Source organism: Lycorma delicatula, chromosome 4, assembly GCF_047948215.1.
Source record: "Lycorma delicatula isolate Av1 chromosome 4, ASM4794821v1, whole genome shotgun sequence".
In the NCBI taxonomy this organism is placed as follows: domain Eukaryota; kingdom Metazoa; phylum Arthropoda; class Insecta; order Hemiptera; family Fulgoridae; genus Lycorma; species Lycorma delicatula.
In genome coordinates, this window is record NC_134458.1 from 40653494 (window position 1) to 40675091 (window position 21598).

The window sequence follows — 21598 nt, forward strand, 5'->3', positions numbered from 1 at the left end:
TGTGCAACACAGGTATTACGTTCATTAGAGTATATGTCAAATGAGTATGTTGATAAATAAGAGGTTTTTTAACTATTTGTTTAATACTATACTGGTGAAATGGTAACCTTCTGTCCATTTTAAGACTGACATGTAGCTTCCACTTTCCAAACATTTTCTTACTGTAGATATAACAGTTTATAGAGACTAAATCCAGGTGTCAAGTTTTATAATCTATCAGAAAACATTTCAGACTTTTAGTGAAAGTAGAACTTTTTCTAGTTCTTATTGATTAATATTATTGGGGGATAATACAGAATACTTATAGCTAATTTTTTTTTTGCCAATCCCTCCTTTGCCTACTCTATTTTGAGTTGCATTCTTGCCAAAAAGTGGAGTCCATTTTTCATGGCACATGTGATAAATTGAATTTTTGCCTTAGTAGACCAGGGCAGTTGTAGACTAAAGTTGTTTAATTTCATCCACACAGGGAATGTAACTGAGAGCAGTGTACATATACAAAAGTATATTTTATATACAATCTAAGAATCTGTTTATATATTATCTTTATATACTATATGCAATCAATTTGAGGGTAAATATCGCAAAAAATAGGCAGCTAGATTTCCATAAAGTATACAAAAAAATTTTGCATTTGTTGATAGACTTCCAAAATTATCATTCTATTCGAGAGGTTTTTAAGGGAATAAAAAAAAAACCTGTTTTTATAGCCCTGATTTTGAAGGCCTTTCTTTGGCCGATAATGATTTGTGAGATCCTTTACTAGACCGCATCAGATTTTGAAAAATCACCTAAAAATCTCAAATAAACTGCATCAAAAACTTTTAAACGCTATCAACAAACACAAAACTTAAGCAAAATTTGTGTTCCTATTAATCATAATATGATACTCCATTATTTTTTTTTATTTATTTATATTCACATTCAAATGCACATAATATGTAATCATATAATAATGTGTAAAGATAGAGCATAGTAAAGAGATAGTAACAGAAAAGGTCGACTGCCTTTCTTGTTATTTATTGCAATTAGGTTGTTAATAAAAGTAGAAAGAAAACCAATTCCATTTTTTAAATGTTGCTTCTTTTCACTGAAAAACATCATAAGACTATTCCTTAGTACATTAACATTAATCATTGTATAATTTTAATTAATGGTTATTTAAATTGATTTTTTTCTTATTTCTTGTTTAAAAGAAATTCTGTAGTGTACATCATACTTGTTTACAGATATTGTGTTTTTGTTGAAGGTACATAAAGTATATATTTTTTTCTCTGAGAATACAGTCCCTTTAATTTGCTTTTTGACATATTTATGAATTAATCATTTTTTTTTAGGAAATGAACATAATAAAATAACTATACCATATATTCAGTTAATTGTGGCGTACAAGAAATATTATAGTTATTGAGTTAATTAGAATAATTTGGGCGTTATCTATTTTTATCTGTTTTCATTTATTGATACAACTTTTTTAATAATGTATTTTTTTATTTATATTACATTTATCTGTTAAACATTTGTATTATATTGTATATATGTAAACATTATTTTTTTTATTTTTGAATTCTTATAGTCGATTGAATTTTATTGCATAATTTTGATTCTGATAAAAAAGTATAATTTTTTATTAATTTCTTTTCTTTTTAATATTATGATATATGTTTTTTTTATTTTTTCAGACTGAAGAAGAAGAATTGTATCCTGTAGTGGTGGATACAGTGATGAAGCCTTGAATTTGAGCGTGGAACATACTGTGCCTCTAGTCTCAATTAATTTTTTCTTAATCTTTATAATTTACTTAAGTGCTTTTAATCGTATAAAATAATATGTTTAAAAATTAACAGTATTCAGACATTTAGATTATTTTTAGATTTTTGTTATTAAATCATCAAGCACAATTTTAATGTATTTTTTACACCTTTATAGACTACAATGGGCCTCGGTTTTTTATACAGTCTTTTTTTATACAGCCGACCATTATATTCACGCTTACGAAAATGTTCAGTTATTTTTAGCCTTTTACATTACAGTATAGTATTTAAAATAAATTTTATTTATTGCTTTGAACCTAGTTAAAAAAAAATATTTGCCAAACATGATATTTGCTCATGTGTAATTATAAATATTTTTGAGTAAGATATTACAAGTTAAATTACAGTTAGCTTATTAAATATTATGGTAGCAATTTAATATTTAGGAACACACTGTGATCAGCTGTATATCTAAGAGTATTATATAACTGTGGTCCACTGTATTCACCGAAAATTCTATAATTTCTATGCCCAGTTGATTTCAGTATTTGATTGAATTGTACTTATTTGTTTTATATTTCATGTTATTAATGTATGATTTTTAGTTAGCTTAAAAACTATTAAAAAAATCTAGTATTTAAAATTCATACTGAGATACAAATAGACCAATTTTTGAAACTGTTTTACCTCCGTAGATATTGTTATGATAAAATGACATCGTCAACTGAAGTTGAATATCTTGTGGTCCTAAAAGAGTTTGGATTAATTTAATACCAGCTTGATTGTGACCAGAAGGTGATAGTAGAAAATAATTATCAGTTGCTGGTGGTATTCCTGGTGCTGAATTAGCCATTTTCAAACTGAGTGAGAAATCTACTGTTGTGGTTGGTCGATATGGTCCTTTCATTGTAAATAGATCGAGACCACCTGGTGGGATTGTGTAATTGGATACTAGGGCTATGAAATAAAAAGTGTACATGAGTGGCTGTTGTATACATTCCACATCTTGTTCTCTGCAAATCATCGTGGCTTTTTTGCATCGGCTGAAAAATAAAATTATTTTCTTTGATTTACTATTATGTACTGTATTTTTTTAAATGTTTAATTTAGTGTGTAAATAAATTCCAAATTAAAGTAAAAAGATAAAAAATCCACAGACAATTTTTCTGTGCTTTTTGCTATAAATTATCTTTTTATCTTTTAATTCAAATGAATTTTAACATATTAAGATGTTGCTTATCCTTTTTTCAGTCCTTGACTGATTTGTAAATTAAGGCTGGCTTGTTGCAGAACTTATAGATGGCAATTTCATACTCTTGTCCTAAAAATACAAATATAAAATAATTGTCTGCCAGTAAACATAGTTATTATGTCTTTTAACAGGCAAGAATCTGCAGTAAAATTTATCCTTCTTTAAAAAAAAGGAGAAATTCTAGTAAAATGATTACATTTAATCTATTTTATTGCTTCCCCTTAATTTATCAATTTGTTGTAGAAAATATCCAGACATTTCATAAAACCTATTTGTTTAAAAAAAAATTTATCAAACAAACTTTACAAATTACCATGATATAAATGCCAAATAGTTTGAAATAAATTTCCATAAACATCTATTTACATTTATTTTTATTAGCGTATATCTCATTTTCAGTTCATCTATTTATACTTTTTTTTCTTTAATTACAAGGTATATTCATAAAGTAAGGGCTGTTTGGTCATTAAAAAAAAATTAACTTGTGAGAAGGTTTTTATTTACAGTTATAGTTTACTACCTGTCTACTTCACTTTTCCATATAATCGCCATTCAGTTCTAAGCACTCTTTGTAACGCTGCACCAGTTACTTTAATCCCTCTGCATAGAAGTTCGCCGCCTAGGAATTGAACCAGTTGAAAATGGCAGTCTTGAGTTCCTTGTCATTTTCAAACCATTGTCCACCAATCTACTTTTTCAGATGCAAAAAGAGGAAGTAGTCGCTAGATGCAAAGTCGGGACTATATGGAGGGTGGTCAAAAAGTTACTAACGAAAATCTTGAATCTTCTTCTTTGTTAAGGCAGTGGTGTGAGGACATGCGTTGTCATGCAGGAGGATTACACCAGATGACAGTTTCCCACGTCATCAATTTTGGGTTGCACGTCTCAGTTTGGTGAGCATTTCGCAGTACATATCAGCTGTAATTGTTGATCCATGTTTCAATGAAATCAACCAAAATTACACCCTTTTCATCCAAAAAAAAGGTAGCCGACATTTTTCTTCTTGAGCAAGGAGATTGCTTAAATTTTTTCAGTTTCGGGAAACTTGAATGGTACCACTGCAATCACTGTTGTTTTGATTCTGCATTGATGTAGGATATCCACGTCTTGTCGCCCATAACAATATGGGAAAGCAAACCATCTCTATCTTGTCAATAGCGGTCCAAAAACGCGCGTCAGTGGATGTGCATTTTCGGACCACATATTCTTAGCTCTTTATGTTGGTCGGTGAGCATTTTTTGTACCCACCTTGCACACAATTTGTGATATCCGAGCTTTTCTGTTACAATAATGTAGATAGAGGTGCGTCCAACATGTGGAAATTCATCAGCCAGAGCACTAATCGTCAATCGCCGATCACATTGCAGTTTTCGGTTCACTTGTTCAATGATTTTGTTGGTCTAAATATTGGGGTCTGCCACTCTGCTCTTTGTCATGCACATTCGTGAAGCCATTTTTAAAGTCTCGACACCATTGTCTGACCTTTCCTTCACTCATTACTGTAGGTCCATGCACTAGGCACAACTTCTGATGAATTTCAGCAGCTAAGATCCTTTTGCACACAAAATTCAAATCACACTTCACAACTGGCAGGAGAAACGATTGTTGCAGACATTGTGATCTGCATTCACCGGCACGACACTAAATCAAAACAACAACTGCAGTGGCTTCATAAATAATCAATAGATGACCCTGCATGCATGAAACTGTGTTCAGACCTGCTAATATTCAAATATAAGCTGACAGCCCTTACTTTATGAATATGCCTTGTAGTATATTTTTCACCCTGTTCTATTTTTATTCTGTACTTATGACCATTTTTTAAGATTTCAAGTGACAACTTTCTGAAATTCAGTCCCATTTAAATGTAATAGAAATTGAATGAGTCAATTTTATTTTAAAATTTATGTTGTAAGTTTAAATTTGATTACTGCTCATCAAACTTTGTTAAATCCCTTGAACTGAAAATTAGTTCAATTAGACTAAGATGTGTTAAAAATTTCTGTCTACCTTATATTTGTGCAGTTAATAGCTGAAAATATTTAAGCTATGGAGGGGAATATTGTAATTCTTACTGGAGAAAAATGGTGTCAATTTTCTTCAAATTAAATTTGTAATTTCTAAAGAAAGTAATTAATATGTAATCTCTATAGTGTAATTTTTTTAGGAAAATTTTTAATTTTTTTAGGAAAATTTTTAATATTTTTTAAAGATTTATAACTAAAAACAATAGGAATTTGTATTTTGTATAACACTGAAAAAAAAAAAACTATTCAAAATTTCTTCTCAGTTTCTGTATGTACTAGCAATGACAGTTTTTACTTTTGCATGATCAGTTTTTTAGCCAGATACAAAGAAAGCAAAAGGTGTGTGAGAGAAAGTCTGTAGCTGGTGTTGCCTCAAAAATTTGATGTTATGTCTTGGAATCTATAATCCACTGCTTTGTTTAAAGATTCTTTGATGAATTAAGTTACAATTCAAAAAAAAAACTTCAGAAAAAATATTATTTTTTATAATTTGTACTGTATCTTACTTTTTAAGTTTCTGACCACTGTGTTAGAAATAGTACTGTAAATTTATGTTTAGTTTAATTGTTAAGACTAAAAATTTGCATTAAAATGTTTTTATTCAAAATTTTTGAATTGCTATTACTTCTTTTATCTCTCTGTATGGGCATAGAAAAATGCAGAACTGTATTTATTGTAAACATATGCAATAGTGCATTGCTAATGACCATCTTAAAATAGTTCATCATAGGATAGAAATTTCAGAAATCTTCCCTTTAATTAAAAAGAATAAGTAATAAATTCAAATTATACTACTCATTCCTGTATATGCTTATATTTATTAATATTATTAGATATAAACAAATGGCAGTATTTGTCAAGAATAATTAAAATAAAAACCTAAGGAATTTTGTTCAACTACAAACAGTATTATTGGAGACTAATATCTCACAGTTGATATTTATTAATTACTTTTTGTTAAAAGGAGGAACAACAGTGTTGGAGCAAGAGTTTGTTTTCACTGGGATTTGACGAGACACATTTGACTTACCATAAATATGTTAACCACAATAAACACAGTGTAGAAACTTCATTGCCTGTAATTGTTTTTACACTAGGATCAATCATTGTAATAGATGGGCTACATACAATGGAATTTGAAATCTCAACAGTAATCATAGCCCATTTAGATAGCATTTATAGCCATTTTTTTTTCTCATAATAAAGGCTAACTCATAAATTGCTGAAAGACTAAGATGATTACTGAAAACTAAGCTAATGAACTAAACTAAAATCTAATTGTGACTTGGCAAGAATTTTAATTTATAACTACATGTGTGAATTCATTGAAATGATAAAGTACTCGCAGGCAATTCCCATAAACTGTTCCAGGATATTTCTGATAATCTCAAGAACAGGAGGCTATTGCTCAACAAGATAAGTTGAGGTTCATAAATAAAGTTGTGAAAATTTAATGAAAATATATGTTTACATTAAATAAATTGATGGAAAATTTGGTTTTGGGGAAGATTTCAAAAAACAAGCTGATATAGAAAACATAGATATAAAAAAAAACTGATATAGAATAGCATCACAAAAATTTACTTAAATATATATTACATTATTAACTTTAGACATAATATCATTATTGTTTTTCTCTATGTATTTATACATTTTTTGTAGTAAAAATAGAATAAAAATTTGTTTCTCTGATTGGTATTATAATTTTTTTATTGTAAAGAAAATTTGGTTCTCATCTGTTATCCTCCTGTTAGTTTTTATCAATGAATTAATGAGTTTCATCGATGATTTTCAGTATTTTTACAATATTATACGTTTGTAGCAATTAAAGACACGTACATTATCAGAGAGAAAGGGAAAATATGATTATATTAAGAGTCTTTATGTTTGATAATGGTCCTACTGACATATTTCTACTAGTTCACGAACATGTTGATCTTGACAACCGATTGATTCTTTTTATTTGGTTTTACTTATTCAGTCTCACAGTAATAGCATGTAAATTAAGTTCCTATTGCTATTGTATTAACATATTTTTTCCTTGGTGTAATAGATGTTCCCAGTAAAACATTCTGTTTGTATGAAATTACTTGTGAAAAGAAATACCTGTGTTCATATGTTCCAAAATTACAGTATTTTGCCAGCAGATAAATTATATAATAGAGAAATTGAAATGGTTTTGAAGATTTTGAACCACCGATAATGATGGCATAACAATAGGGAATGCCAAATTGATGTTCAGCTGCATTTAAATACATTAGTTGCTAGGTTCAAACTAAGTCTGGACAAAATATTGTTATTTATGTATTCATGGAGTTTTGAAATGTTGTTGGTTGAATTCTTGAACATGAACTAGAAATTAACTGCAATACATTTGTTGACTACAGTAATTACATACGTAAAAATAAAATATTACAAAAATTCATCGATAAAAACTGGCTGGAGAGTAATGAAAGTCAACAGAAAATTTGGTTACTACTTCCCATTTAGTTTGTTGTCAACCCTCTACTCTACTCTATTACTCTTCATATATTTTAATTTGCTCATGGATCTCTTTGGTAGCTGCTTACAGTTGTATTTTTATTTAATATTTATTTAATAAATTGTGATCTGACAACTTTATTTTTTGTAACTCTAGTAATGCTTCTGTAAACTCAGTATTCAGTTTGTAAAAACATAAGGATAATAATAAACTAGTTTCAAATTATAAATATTCTTTTGTTTTATTTATTTAGTTGATAAAGCAACTACGAGGCATATTCATAAAGTAAGGGCTGTCGGCTTATATTTAAATATTAGTGGGTATGAAAACAGTTTAATGCATGCAGGGGCATCTGCTACATATTTACAAAGGCACTGCAGTTGTTTTGATTTAGTAGTCGTGCACCTGCCAGTGAATGCAGATCGCAATGTCCACGACAATCGTTTCTCCCATTGGTTGTGAATTGCAAGATGTGATTCAATTTTTGTGTGCAAAAGAATCTTCAGCTGCTGAAACTCATAGGGAGTTGTGCTTAGTGTATGGGTCTACAGTAAAGAGTGAAGGTAAGGTTAGATGATAGTGTCGACTTTAAAAATGGCCACGCAAATGTTCATGACGAAGAGCAGAATGGCAAACCCAGTATTCAGACCGACGGAATCATTGAACAAGTGAACCAAAAACTATGACGTGATCGGTGATTGATGATTAGTGCTCTGGCTAATGGATATCCTCATGTTGGACACACCTTATTTACACTATTGTGACAGAAAAGCTTGGATATCACAAATTGTGTACAAGGTGGGTATCGAAAATGCTTATTGATAACACAAAGAGCAAAGAGTGTGCAGTGGATGAGTGTTTGGACGGCTAATGACAAGATGGAGATAATTTGTTTTCCCACATTGTTATGGGCGATGTGATGTGGATATCCTATACCAATGCAGAATCGAAACAACAATCAATGTAGTGGCGCCATTCAAGTTCCTCAAAACTAAAAAAGTTTAAGCAATCTTTGTACTCGAGACGAAAAATGTTGGCTACAGAAGTTTGGGACGAAAAGGGTGTAATTTTGGTTGATTTCATAGAACATGGATCAACAATTACAGCTGACATGTACTGCAAAACGCTCACCAAACTAAGACGTGCCATCCAAAATCAACGACATGGCAAACTGTCATCCGGTGTAATCCTCCATCACGACAATGTGTGTCCTCACACCGGTGCCTTAACGAAGAAGAGTCAAGGTTTTCGTTGGGAACTTTTTGATCACCCTCCTTATGTTCCCGACCTTTCACCTAGCAACTACTTCCTATTCTTGCATTTGAAAAGGTAGTTTGGTGGACAATGATTTGAAAATGACGAGGAACTCAAGACTGCTGTTGTCAACTGGTTCAATTTCCAAGTGGCAAACTTCTATTTAGAGAGGTTAAAGAAACTGGTGCAGCGTTACGAAAAATGCTTAGAACTGAATGGTGATTATGTTGAAAACTGAAGTAGATATGCAATAAACTAAAACTGTAAGTAAAAACCTTTTCTCAAGAGTTAATTTTTTTTAATGACCAAACGGCCCTTACTTTATGAACATGCCTCGTAATAATAGTAATTTTATCTAATTTATGGTAAAGGTTAAGTGTGGTACTAAACGTTTCTTTAGACCATTGCTAGTAATCATTCTTTAGTACATTATAGAGGTTTACTTATTTTGACTTGTATACATTAGTATCTTTATGTGGAAATGTATGGTTCGAGTTGAGAAGAAAGCTATTCCTACCCCTAAAACCTCTTCCAGTACAGCTCACTAATATTGCCTAAGTTTATTACATTACTTGATGTAATAACACCAGTGATATTCATACCAGTTTTTGGGCTTATTTACCTATTCATTATAATTTTTGTTACTGTAAAAACCAATAATTTACATTTGATAGGCTCACATTCAATGAGGATTAGTCTGGGTTAACAAAGTTTGTTTTAATGCTACAACATTTTTTAAACCTACTCAAACTTGTTTACCTAATTGTTTTATTAGATTCTTCAAAAAAAATTAAATTAAATTAATATAACCAAATATTAGATGTAGTAGGCATACCAAAATAAATACTACCGTCTATTATACTGTTATTGTAGTATTTCCTAATTTGTCTTTAGCCACCATTTTTGAACTAAAGTTTTTGGCCACTTCTCAAAGTTTAATTTTCCCATTTCAGTGTTTTTTAACATTTCCTCTTTTCAACACAAAACAGTGCATTAGTTTTTTTCTCTTTAGTAACTAACACATTCTCTTTTACCATCTTTTCTAATATAAATGCACACAAATACATAAAATAAGGAAATATGTAAATACTGATGTGGTCACAAAACTTTAAAAATAAAAATTTATATTCATATCCACCTGAGCACACTTACTGGGTTCACCTGCAAAATTATAGCAGAATATAGAATTACAAATTACCTATACCTACCTCAAAGATATTTTATTAAATTGTGTGCCATCCACTAAGCCTGATAGCAATACCACAATTTGTCACACTTTCTTGAGTATGATGACACACTCCTTGATAATATTTAGCTGGAGGTCCTCTAGAGGGTGTACTTGCTACACTGGTTATATTGTGTGCCTTTGAGGGTATTGTAGATTATATAAAAAAACTTTGATAAGATTTTGTTGGCCTGATATAATGTAAGTTATACTTACTTCTGATGCTGACTGTCTTTGATATAACCTGGCGGACAGGCTAAAGAATTGCATCTGTAACTTCCCCTCATGTTCAGACATGCTTCGTCTTGGCCCGTACAAAAACTTCCAGTTTTACATTCATCAATATCTGTTTCAACAAAGTTTATGAATCATTTAATATATTTTTATATATAGCAAAATTATACAGTTATTTTGCAACATTTGAATGAATTAAAAAAAATTATATTTACTTTGTTGTAACATTAAATATTGTCTACTTATTAAACCTGGTACTTCACTAAGTACAGTATTTATATGTGTATATGAAAGTATTTTGTAATTTGAAAACAAAGGTTTTAGTGTTATCTGGAAAAGAACTGACAATGGATGGCGATACCTCCAAAAACAAATTCATAGAAAATGAAGAATGAATCAATTACATCAATGTATTTTACTGCTTAGGTTGATTAACATTGTACTCGTACAAAGATTTAAATAACATTTAAAAATGAGTGGTATTCATAATAAAATATTTAACAAAATCATTTGAATGTGTTAATACCAAATTTTAAACCTGTATTCACCCTTCTAAATGTGGGAACACTTTAAATTTGCATTGCGAGGAACATGCAGATGAATTTCTTTTTCTTGATAGGCAAAAATGTTGATGTTACATTACTCCATCAAACTTACTAATTAATGTAATCAGTTGTGTTGTTAATTTTATGCTTAAGATTTAGTGTTCTGATTTAATTTATTGTCCTCCATCACAATGTCTATTGCTGGACATCAACCTATTGTTGCTGTTTTATAAATAGCAAAATTAATCAAATAACCTGTTTAGTTGATTTCATATTACTTTATTAAATTGTTATAGAGTAATTGTAAGAATTAATTTAATCTAATACTATACAATTCATGTGTTAAGAATGACCTGTGTTAACCCATTGACATTATAAATGCTCTTAACTCCATTCTGAGTTAAGGCATACTGCATTTCTTTACAACAAAAACATCCATTTTTATTAATTAATTTTGATGCAAACTATCGGCTAGTTCATAATACATAATCAAATTATGTAAAACTAGTTTGCTAAAATATAAATTGTAGCATTATTTACACATTGAACTATATTTTTTATAGGAATTTAGTAACGTATGAAGAAATTGTATTATTTTCTCTTGAATGAAATTGCCAAGATTTAAATATTTGTTCAATACCATCTTATTGAAAGACTTCATGTTGCTGTAACTTCTATCAATTTTTTGCCCTAATATCCATTATATTATTTGTATTTAAAAGTATGGATAATTATTTTTCCCATGTTATAGTTTAGTTACTATCTCTATACAAAGTTATTTGTTTGATTTTGCGGTTAAGTTTCAAAATTTTCTCAGTCTACGCCTAAAATTCTGGAAAAAAGTTTTAAAGAATAAAACTGATAATAAAAACATTCATTTTTCTGTTGTTAAATTAATTCCTGTAGGTCAATCATGTCAAGTGCAGTTATATTTCAGATGAGTTACTTTTCTACATTGGTACTTAATGATAAACAACTTACCAGCCGATATTATTTTAAATGAAAAGATTTTTTTGTATCTCAAGAAATGATTGTGCAAACTTCATATCGGTGTATTACAATTATATGAAAAGAAATATTAATTGTCTCATATAGACTAATACAATTTCCATAAAGAACATGTTCAAAGCTGCAGTAGCATGCAAATTAATTTGAATACAGGGAATTTTTTGTTTTATTTCTATCTTGTAGCTAAACTGCTTGACCACACCCATTCTTTATATTGTCTGTGTAATGTGAGATTATTTTTCTCTGGTTACTTAGCAATTTTCATGTTATAAATAGTGTTTGGTGAAAGTTTATTTCATTTTTTAATAGAAAATCATATTTTTATTTTTCTTGTTCTGTGTGATTTGAATGTATAATAATAGACATAACTCCAAGAAAGTGTTCAAAAATTGTTTTTCTTTATAACCATACCAGAACGACATGACAAATAGCTTCTGAGTATGTGATGGACTAGATATAGTGATAATATTTTAAAACAGTTTAAAAAACTGGTTCCATTTCACCTCAAAGGAAAGGCAAAGGTGGCCGTAAAAGAACACCACTCCAACACAGGATTGGTTATTAGTGAGAAAAAGTAATCTTAATCCAAAATTATCTGCCGGGGACTTAAATCAAGAATTAGCAACCAGTGAAACAGATTTACAGGTCACAACTATTAGATGTTGACATCTTGCAGCTGAAATGAAAGCACATTGGCCAGCTAAAAAGCTGCTTTTAACACCAGCAATGTGGAAAAAAAGACTCCTGTGGACTAAAGCACATGCTAACTGGGCTAAAAAAGACTGGGAAAATGTTATGTTTTCCAATGAGTCACATTTTTATGTTCAGGGGCAAAGGGTTCCATATGTTAGAAAAGTATTAGATGAAAATACATCACTGGTTCATATCCAACAATTGGTTAAATATTCCCAGAAAAATGTAGATTGTACGTTGAAAAGTGATGGATATATCAAGATTCTGAAGTAAAGAGTTGTGACACAATTTCAAAACAAATTCCCCAGGGCAATGAGTGTTCCAAGATTGGCACCTTGCCATACTGGCAAAAAAGTGGAAAATGTTTTTGAAGAACAAAACATTAATGTGCTCCTGTGGCTATACAACTCCTCAGACTTAAAACCAATTGAAAATCTTTGGGTAATAATAAAAAATGAATTGTTATAAACAATAATATCAGACTATGATTTCATGTTAAAGAGATCAAAAAATTGCGAAGTACACTTGTTGAATCAATGCCATATCATATATGTGCAGTAATTAAGAGTAAAGGACATATTAATTACTAGATTTCACAAATTGTACAGGTATGATTTTTTCTAAACAAAGTTACTTTTTATTAAATATTACATTTGTGTTTGGATTAGTTTGTACGCTACAGTATGTGTAATGGAGAGTGTATTGTATGCAATTTATATTTTAAACACTGGATGAAAGCTTAATCTTAAAAGTTAAGTAATATTTAACTTTATTGTTGCTTTTAATTCAGTGTAACTAATACATATAGATAGTTTTGAAATTGATTACAGTGGATTTTATTTTAAGGTAAAAGATTTTAAAGTCAAAAATATTACCAGAGACCTACCTTTGCTCTCAATCAAGCTACCACATTATTTATAGTAAATATAGATCTTTGTCATCATCCTAGATAAGATTGTCACCTAGACTACTAAGAAAGTTTTGAAATTTTTTTTTAATTGATTAATTTTTGTTGTAAAATTTGGTTAGAATTCTTTGCAAAAATTAGTATTTTAAAATTAATAATATTGTAAACGGTTACAGATAAAAATATAGAAATTCCTCACAACTTTTTTTCTATGCTGCAGAATCTTTTTAAAAAAAAAGTATAAAAATAAGTAAAAAAAATGGCTCTCGTTTTAGATACATGGAAATATACTACCAGAAGATTTTTTTGAATTTCTGTGCAGCTCCTTTGTTATTAAGGTTGATGATGATATTGTAATTCATGGTGTCTCTTTCAAAGTAATTAGAAAAACGCTTTTAGCATGTATCATCAGGATATGTTTATGTCTACTGTTTTTTCATTTAATGTGTTGATAAATTTCGTATACTCAAGCACAATTAATTTTTCAGTTTTAGTATATTATACTAAAATATGTGTGAAAATGTTGTTTTCAACCAAAACCATACATGTATGTAGATCTTATTTGTAGACGTGATTTTAAAAGGTTAACTCTAACATAGTTTGGGGCACTATGTTTTAATTTTATCTGTGGTTATTTATTATTTATTTTATAACAATGCATATTTGTAGAGTAGAAAAAGTTACCTTAGCACAGCATTGTCATGGAATGCTAGCTGGGTCAGAGTAAGACTGGGTCTGTGGTGTTACATACGAACACCTGTGCCCACTCAATACACATAGTTGATGAACGGCAACTAGGCGCGCGGTTGTTTGTTGTTTTTCATGACAATTTCTTTTTGCATATTTTATTTATTCTTTTATTTTTTAAATCCTCAGTTTTATTTTTCAGAAAGGAAAAATAGAATAGTATTGATTGGATAGATTGATTAAATGATGATACTGTATTATTTTGTTTTTTAATAAACTATATTTTAAGTTAGGGTTTTTAAACATGGCACAATTATTATATAATATTATTTATACATAAACTCTCTATGAATCATGAGACCTTACCATTGGTGAGGGGGCTTGAGTGCTACAGAGTAGCTGGACCGAAGGTGCAACCATATCGGAGAGGTATCTGTTGAGAGCCAGACTAAGGAATGATTCCTGAAAGAGGGCAGCAGCTCTTTCAGTAGTTGTTAAGGGTGTACGTCAGGACGACTTAAATGGCCATATCAACATCACTCAGTCCTCTCGAGTACTGCGCAGCTGAAAGTAATGGAAAACTACAGCTGCTTTTTTTCCAAGAAAATGTAGCTCTCTGCAATTTCATATAGCAATGATGGAGGCGCCGTCCTTGGTAAAATATTCCGGAGGTAAACTATTCCCCTGTTCGGATCTCCGGGTGGGGACTACTAAGGAAGGAGTCACCAGAAAATAAAAAATAACATTCTATGAGTCGGAGCGTGTAATGTTAAAAGTTTAGAAAAGGTTGGTAGGTTAGAAAATTTAAAGAGGGAAATGGATAGGATAAATGTAGATGTAGTAGGAATTAGTGAGGTTTGGTGTGAAGAGGAAAATGACTTTTGGTCAGGTGATTTTAGAATAATTAAGTCAGCTTCAAATAATGGGCAGACAGGAGTAGGTTTCGTAATGAACAAGAAGGTAGGGAAGAGAGTAGAGTATTTCAAAATGCATAGCGATAGAATCATTGTAATAAGGATAAAATCAAAACCTAAACCGACAACGATTGTTAACGTCTATATGCCTTCAAGCGCCCATGATAATGATGAGGTAGAGTGTGTATACGAAGAAATTGACGAACACATAAAAAAAGATGAAAATTTAATAATAGTTGGAGATTGGAATGCAAGCAAGGAAAAGGCAAGGATGAAAAGGCAAGGAAGGAAATATAGTGGGTGAATATGGGCTGGACAAAAGGAATAAAAGAGGGGACCAACTTATACAGTTTTGTACGAAGTATAATTTAGTAATTACAAATACCCAGTTTAAAAATCATAATAGAAGAATATACACATGGAAACAGCCAGGTGATACTGTAAGGAATCAGATATATTATATCATGGTTAAGCAAAGATTTAGAAAGCACCTCATTGGCTGCAAACCCTGGAGCAGACACTGATAACGACCATAATTTAGTGATAATGAAATGTAGATTGGGTTTTAAGATCCTTAAGAAAAGGTCTCAGATGAATCGGAATTTAGAGAAGCTTGAGGAAGAGGTGGTAAAGAAGATTTTTGAGGCGGACATAGCAAGAGGTCTGAGTAAAAAAGATAAGGTAGAAAATGTAGAAGAAGAATGGGAGAATGTTAAAAAGGAAATTCTTAAATCAGCAGAACTGGTAGAAAACCTTGAGTTTCAGACGATGTATTGCAGCTGATGGATGAATGTAGAAAATATAAGAATTCTAGTAATGAAGAAAGTAAAAGGAACTATCGACAATTAAGATATTCTATAAACAGGATGTGCAAATTAGCAAAGAAGAGTGTATTAAAGAAAAGTGTTCAGAAGTGGAAAGAGAAATGAACATTGGTAAAATAGACGGAGCATACAGGAAAGTTAAGGAAAATTTTGGGGTGCATAAATTAAAATCTAATAATGTATTAAACAAAGATGGTACACCAATATATAATACGAAAGGTAAAGTCCATAGATGGGTGAAATATATTGAAGAGTTATACGGAGGAAATTAATTAGAAAATGGTGTTATGGGGGAAGAAGAGGAAGTCAAAGAGGATGAAAGGGTAGAAGCAATACTGAGATCTGAATTTAAGAGAGCATTAAAAGATTTGAATGGCAGTAAGGCTCCTGGAATAGACGGAATACCTCTAGAATTACTGTGTATTGGAGGTGAGGAAGCGATTGATAGATTATACGAACTGGTGTGTAATGTTTATGAAAAAGGGGAAGTTCTGTCAGACTTCAAAAAAAGTGTTATAGTCATGATACCAAAGAAAGCAGGAACAGATAAATGTGAAGAACACAGAACAATTAGTTTCACTAGCTATGCATCAAAAATCTTAACTAGAATTCTATACAGAAGAATTGAGAGGAGAGTGGAAGAAGTGTTAGGAGAAGACCAATTTGTTTTCAGGAAAAGTATAGGGACAAGGGAAGTAATTTTAGGCCTCAGATTAATAGTAGAAAGAAGATTAAAGAAAAACAAACCAACATACTTGGCGTTTATAGACCTAGAAAAGGCATTCGATAACGTAGACTGGAATAAAATGTTCAGCATTTTAAAAAAAATTAGGGTTCAAATACAGAGATAGAAGAACAATTGCTAACATGTACAGGAACCAGACAGCAACAGTAATAATTGAAGAACATAAAAAAGAAGCCGTAATAAGAAAGAGAGTCCGAGAAGGATGTTCCGTATCACCGTTACTTTTTAATCTTTACATAGAACTAGCAGTTAATAATGTTAAAGAACAATTTAGATTCGGAGTAACATGCAAGGTGAAAAGATAAAGATGCTACGATTTTCTGATGATATAGTAATTCAAGCTGAGAGTAAAAAGGATTTAGAAGAAACAATAAATGGCATGGATCCTACGCAAGAACTACCGCATGAAAATAAACAAGAACAAAACGAAAGTAATGAAATGTAGTAGAAATAACAAAGATGGACCACTGAATGTGAAAATAGGAGGAGAAAATATTATGGAGGTAGAAGAATTTTGTTATTTGGGAAATAGAATTACTAAAGATGGACGAAGCAGAAGCGATATAAAATGCCGAATAGCACAGGCGAAACGAGCCTTCAGTCAGAAATGTAATTTGTTTACATCAAAAATTAATTTAAATGTCAGGAAAAGATTTTTGAAAGTATATGTTTGGAGCGTCGCTTTATATGGAAGTGAAACTTGGACAATCGGAGTATCTGAGAAGAAAAGATTAGAAGCTTTTGAAATGTGGTGCTATAGGAGAATGTTAAAAATCAGATGGGTGGAAAAAGTGACAAATGAAGAGGTGTTGCGGCAAATAGATGAAGAAAGAAGCATTTGGAAAAATATAGCTAAAAGAAGACACAGACTTATAGGTTATATATTAAGGCATCCTGGAATAGTCGCTTTAATATTGGAGGGACAGGTAGAAGGAAAAAATTGTGTAGACAGGCAACGTTTGGAATATGTAAAACAAATTGTTAAGGATGTAGGATGTAGGGGGTATACCGAAATGAAACGTCTAGCACTATATAAGGAATCTTGGAGAGCTGCATCAAACCAGTCAAATGACTGAAGACAAAAAAAAAATACATAAATAAATTAAATAAAACCTTACCAACAATTCGTCCGCAGTCTCTTTTCTAGTACTTTCGGTCATTCGACCATCCTCAGGAAAAGTTATTCTTCAATTTATATCATTAAAATTGAATTATGTAAAATGTAAATTTATAAAATGTTAAAATCACAACTGGTCGTCTTAGTTTTAGTATAAATTTAGTCACGTCTGTTTTGTAAGAAGGTCGCAGTTGTTATGAATATTAGTGGTAGGAGGGAGACAGTTTACGCATCTTGATAATTATGAATTATTTGTTTAACAAAAATATCGTCCTCGAATTGGTCTGTTCATTGATTAATTTATTGTTGTAATAGTATATATTGAATTTTTGGAGGATACTGGTTTTATAAAAGTCGTTCTAAATATCTAATATTTAAATAAAATTATCGGGATTGTAGTTGTGTTTATTTTGTAATATGTGTCTAGCATAATTTGATTTATCCAAGTATCCTTTCTTTACAACGTTAATGTGCTCTTTGGCTCTAATAGAAAAAGAACGGTTGGTCATACCTAGAGACCGAATTATATGCATTTGCATATTAAGCTCATTTTCACCAGTTATCGCATATTTTCCTTAAAATCTAGTGGTGATGCATATTTTCGCTATATTTACAATATTTTTCGGTAGGGTTTCTAGTTAATAAATGAAATCTGATATTGTAGCCGGCCAAACCTATTAGCCGCACGCCTCTTAGAGCGCACTTAGCAGCCGTGCGCCTATGATTTTGTTAGGATATACTATCATGAGGCCAAATAAAACACTGACTCACGCGAGACAAAGGCGGACGATACCATTCTGTATAGCGCACGCCTACTGCAGCACTCCTCCCACTAGGCAACTAAATTACGCAAGTTATTGTTGATGCGTTCATGGCATTAGTTTTTTTAAATTTTTTTAGCAAAGTTTAATGTGAACCATCCCTCCATAGTTTGCGAGAAAAATATTTCGTGCACAAAAAAGTTTCAAATAGACTAGCATGTCACGACAAGTATTTATATCCCAGGACTGCAAAAGAAAGGCCCACGAAAACAACTTATAACAGCGGCAAGTAGCAGTGATTTCAATTCCAAAGGTAAACAGAAAAGCCACTTTAGCATGGATTTATGTGAAGCATTGCTTACAAGTAATATTCCTCTTCACAAATTTACAAATCTTACCTTCAAAGATTTTCTGCGAAAATATTGCTGGAATCAAAATATACCAGATGAATCAACATTGCGTAAAGATTACATACAAACAATTTACCTACATGTTCTAAAAGAAATATGCAATGAACTCAAGGATAGCATTATTTGGATTTCAGCAAACGGAACTACCGACAATTGTGGCCGTTACATTGAGTTTTTAATTGTCGGTACATTATAACTAGAGCCTTCTTCTTCCTATCTGGTGGCCTACAAAGACCTTGAAAAGACAAATCATTCTACGATCGCCAGATTTGTGAATGAGCGTATTAAAAAAATATTTCCTGAATCTTCTGTAGATGAAAGAGTGTTTATATTTCTCTCAGACGCTGCTCCCTATATGATCAAGGCAGCCAAAGCCCTCCAAGTATTTTATCCCAATTTGATTCATGTGACGTGCTTTGCTCACTGAGTACATCGATTCACTGAAGAAGTACGATCCACATTTGGGTATGTAAATAAACTGATTCCATCAACAAAGAAAGTGTTTCTTAAGATACCTGCTTGCAATAAGGCCTATAAAGAAAAACTGCCAAATGTGCCTTTACCTCCCGAACCAGTGGTAACTCGATGGGGAACGTGGATTGAAGCTGTACTGTTTTACAATGAACATTTCGAGGCCATCAAAAGTGTAGTAAACGACTTCGATAGTGCAGAGGCTATGGCAGTTTGTCAGTCCAAGGAAGCATTTAAGGGTTCTAGTATAAAAAAAAAACAAAAAAACATAGCTGTGATTAGCACTCATTTTTCCCACATACCTGCCAGTATTAAAAAGCTTGAAACTCAAGGTTTGCGTTGACTGTATCTATTCAGTTAATGAATAAAATCCGCCAAATGAACTCCGTATTGCCAGAGGTATTCCCGTGTAAAGAAAAATTTGATAACATTTTGAACGATAACCCAGGCTTTGAACCTTTGTGTCAAATTGATAGTCTTATTAATGGGAGGGGTGAACTTTTGCCACAAACAATAAGTGCTAACATAACACCCAAATTCAAATACTACCTAGTTACCTCAGTGGATGTGGGACGATCCTTTTCCACTTAGAAAAATATTTTGAGTGATCGAAGACACAATCTTACTACCGAACATTTGGAACAGTACCTGATTGTTTACGTTTACAAAAGTAACAAAATGTTAAATAATTGTTAATTGTTAAATTGTAAATTGTAAATAATTGAATTTATCGATATGTTATTCAACTATTTACTAATTGTATGCTGATTTTGAAATAAAAATATTAAAAATTACTATTTTTTTATTATTTAAAATTGCATATTATGACACTTTTCATGCATATTTCAAGCGTTTTATGTTACATATAATCCGGTCTCTAGTCATACCTATATTTTCTAAATGGCAGTCTTCACATTTCAGACTACAGACTCCTTGTTTATCTAAGATATTTATATTTTTAGAGTTTGCTATTTTAGTACGATCGTTATTGTTTATAACATTTATTATTTTATTGTTGGTGGTGCATGTTGTTTTTAGATTATAGGTTTTATATATTTTATCAAAATATTTATAAAACGGGTTAAATTCTATTTTTATATAAGATTTTTCTAAGTCACTATGTGATAATTTTATGTTGTCTTTTATATATATTTTATCTTTAATTTTAAAGTATAGTTTATCGATCAGTTTTTCATTTTAACAATTTAATACTGCTGTATTCTTTATAATATTTATTTCGGAATTAGTTTTGAATTCCGAAATAAGGGGAGTCTTATTTTTTAAGACTTTCGGGGTTGGCGTCCCCACGGGCCTACCCTCTGCAGCTCTTCTTCTCACTACACACTGAACTGCAGAACACTTTACACTACACACATATGCTACACCAAGAACACTACAAAAATTACAACATATACCCTTACACAACAGTATCCTACACTCCTTTCTTTTTCCTGTTTAGCCTCCGGTAACTACCGTTTAGATAATTCCTCAGAGGATGAATGAGGATGATATGTTGAGTGTAAATGAAGTGTAGTCTTGTACATTCCTGAGATGTGTGGTTAATTGAAACCCAACCGCCAAAGAACACCGGTACCCACGATCTAGTATTCAAATCCGTGTAAAAATAACTGGCTTTACTAGATCCTACACTGATATTTCTTATATTTACGCTCGGGGGAGTTGCGACACCTTACGAAACGCAACCGTAACCCAAGGTGGGAACTTTCGTGCCGATGGGTTAATGACTCTACTTAGTGAGTCTGAACAAAATGTCCTGGGCACCAGGGCGAACCCAGTTGTATTTAGCTCTAGCTCCAGTACGCGTGCGCTTTGCTGGAGTGGTCCGTTTTATCGCCGGTACTCGTAGAACCAAAATTTCAGTTCCAAATATAAATACTATGATGAGTGGTGGTCCATCTGAAAAAACCACCAAACCTAGTCTTGTGAAGAGGCCTCGGTCAGCTTTGTCTGACGGAGGATAAAAGTCCTACCGAAGAGAATTGCAAATCATTAGACATGAATTTTAAAAATATTCGATTCGTTGTTCTCCGAAATAATCAGGAAGATGGTTCCCTCCAAAAGGTTTCGTCTTTTTTGATAAACAATGTTAAAACAGGTACAAGTGGTTCCCCGAGGAACATCAGAAAATTACGTGACGGATCGATTGTGATTGAAATATTCAATGATGAGCACAGTCGATCTAACTTACGTCTCCGTAATATGGGCAGTATAAAAATAAGTGCGGAATGACACAAAACCCTAAATATGAGTTGCGGGGTAATTTTTTG

The 21598-nt window shown here is 31.4% G+C and overlaps 2 protein-coding genes across 4 annotated transcripts in view; one reads left to right on the forward strand and one right to left on the reverse strand.

The window, feature by feature from the left end:
* The window catches only part of Idh3g (Isocitrate dehydrogenase (NAD(+)) 3 non-catalytic subunit gamma), a 101608-nt gene extending 94883 nt beyond the window's left edge, over positions 1-6725 (forward strand). For all 3 annotated transcript variants that reach the window (XR_012756076.1, XR_012756075.1, XM_075362787.1), the window contains one exon: positions 1683-6725. The gene's annotated coding sequence lies outside the window, so the exon portion shown is untranslated. The remainder of the gene's footprint in view (positions 1-1682) is intronic.
* LOC142322595 (uncharacterized) overlaps positions 895-21598 on the reverse strand; it is a 98804-nt gene continuing 78100 nt past the window's right edge. Inside the window, exons 14-15 of the mRNA XM_075361671.1 lie at positions 10211-10340; positions 895-2797 (exon numbers count right to left, since the gene is read on the reverse strand). Of these exons, the coding sequence (XP_075217786.1) occupies positions 2392-2797; positions 10211-10340 (536 nt within the window). The 3' untranslated portion in view covers positions 895-2391. The remainder of the gene's footprint in view (positions 2798-10210; positions 10341-21598) is intronic.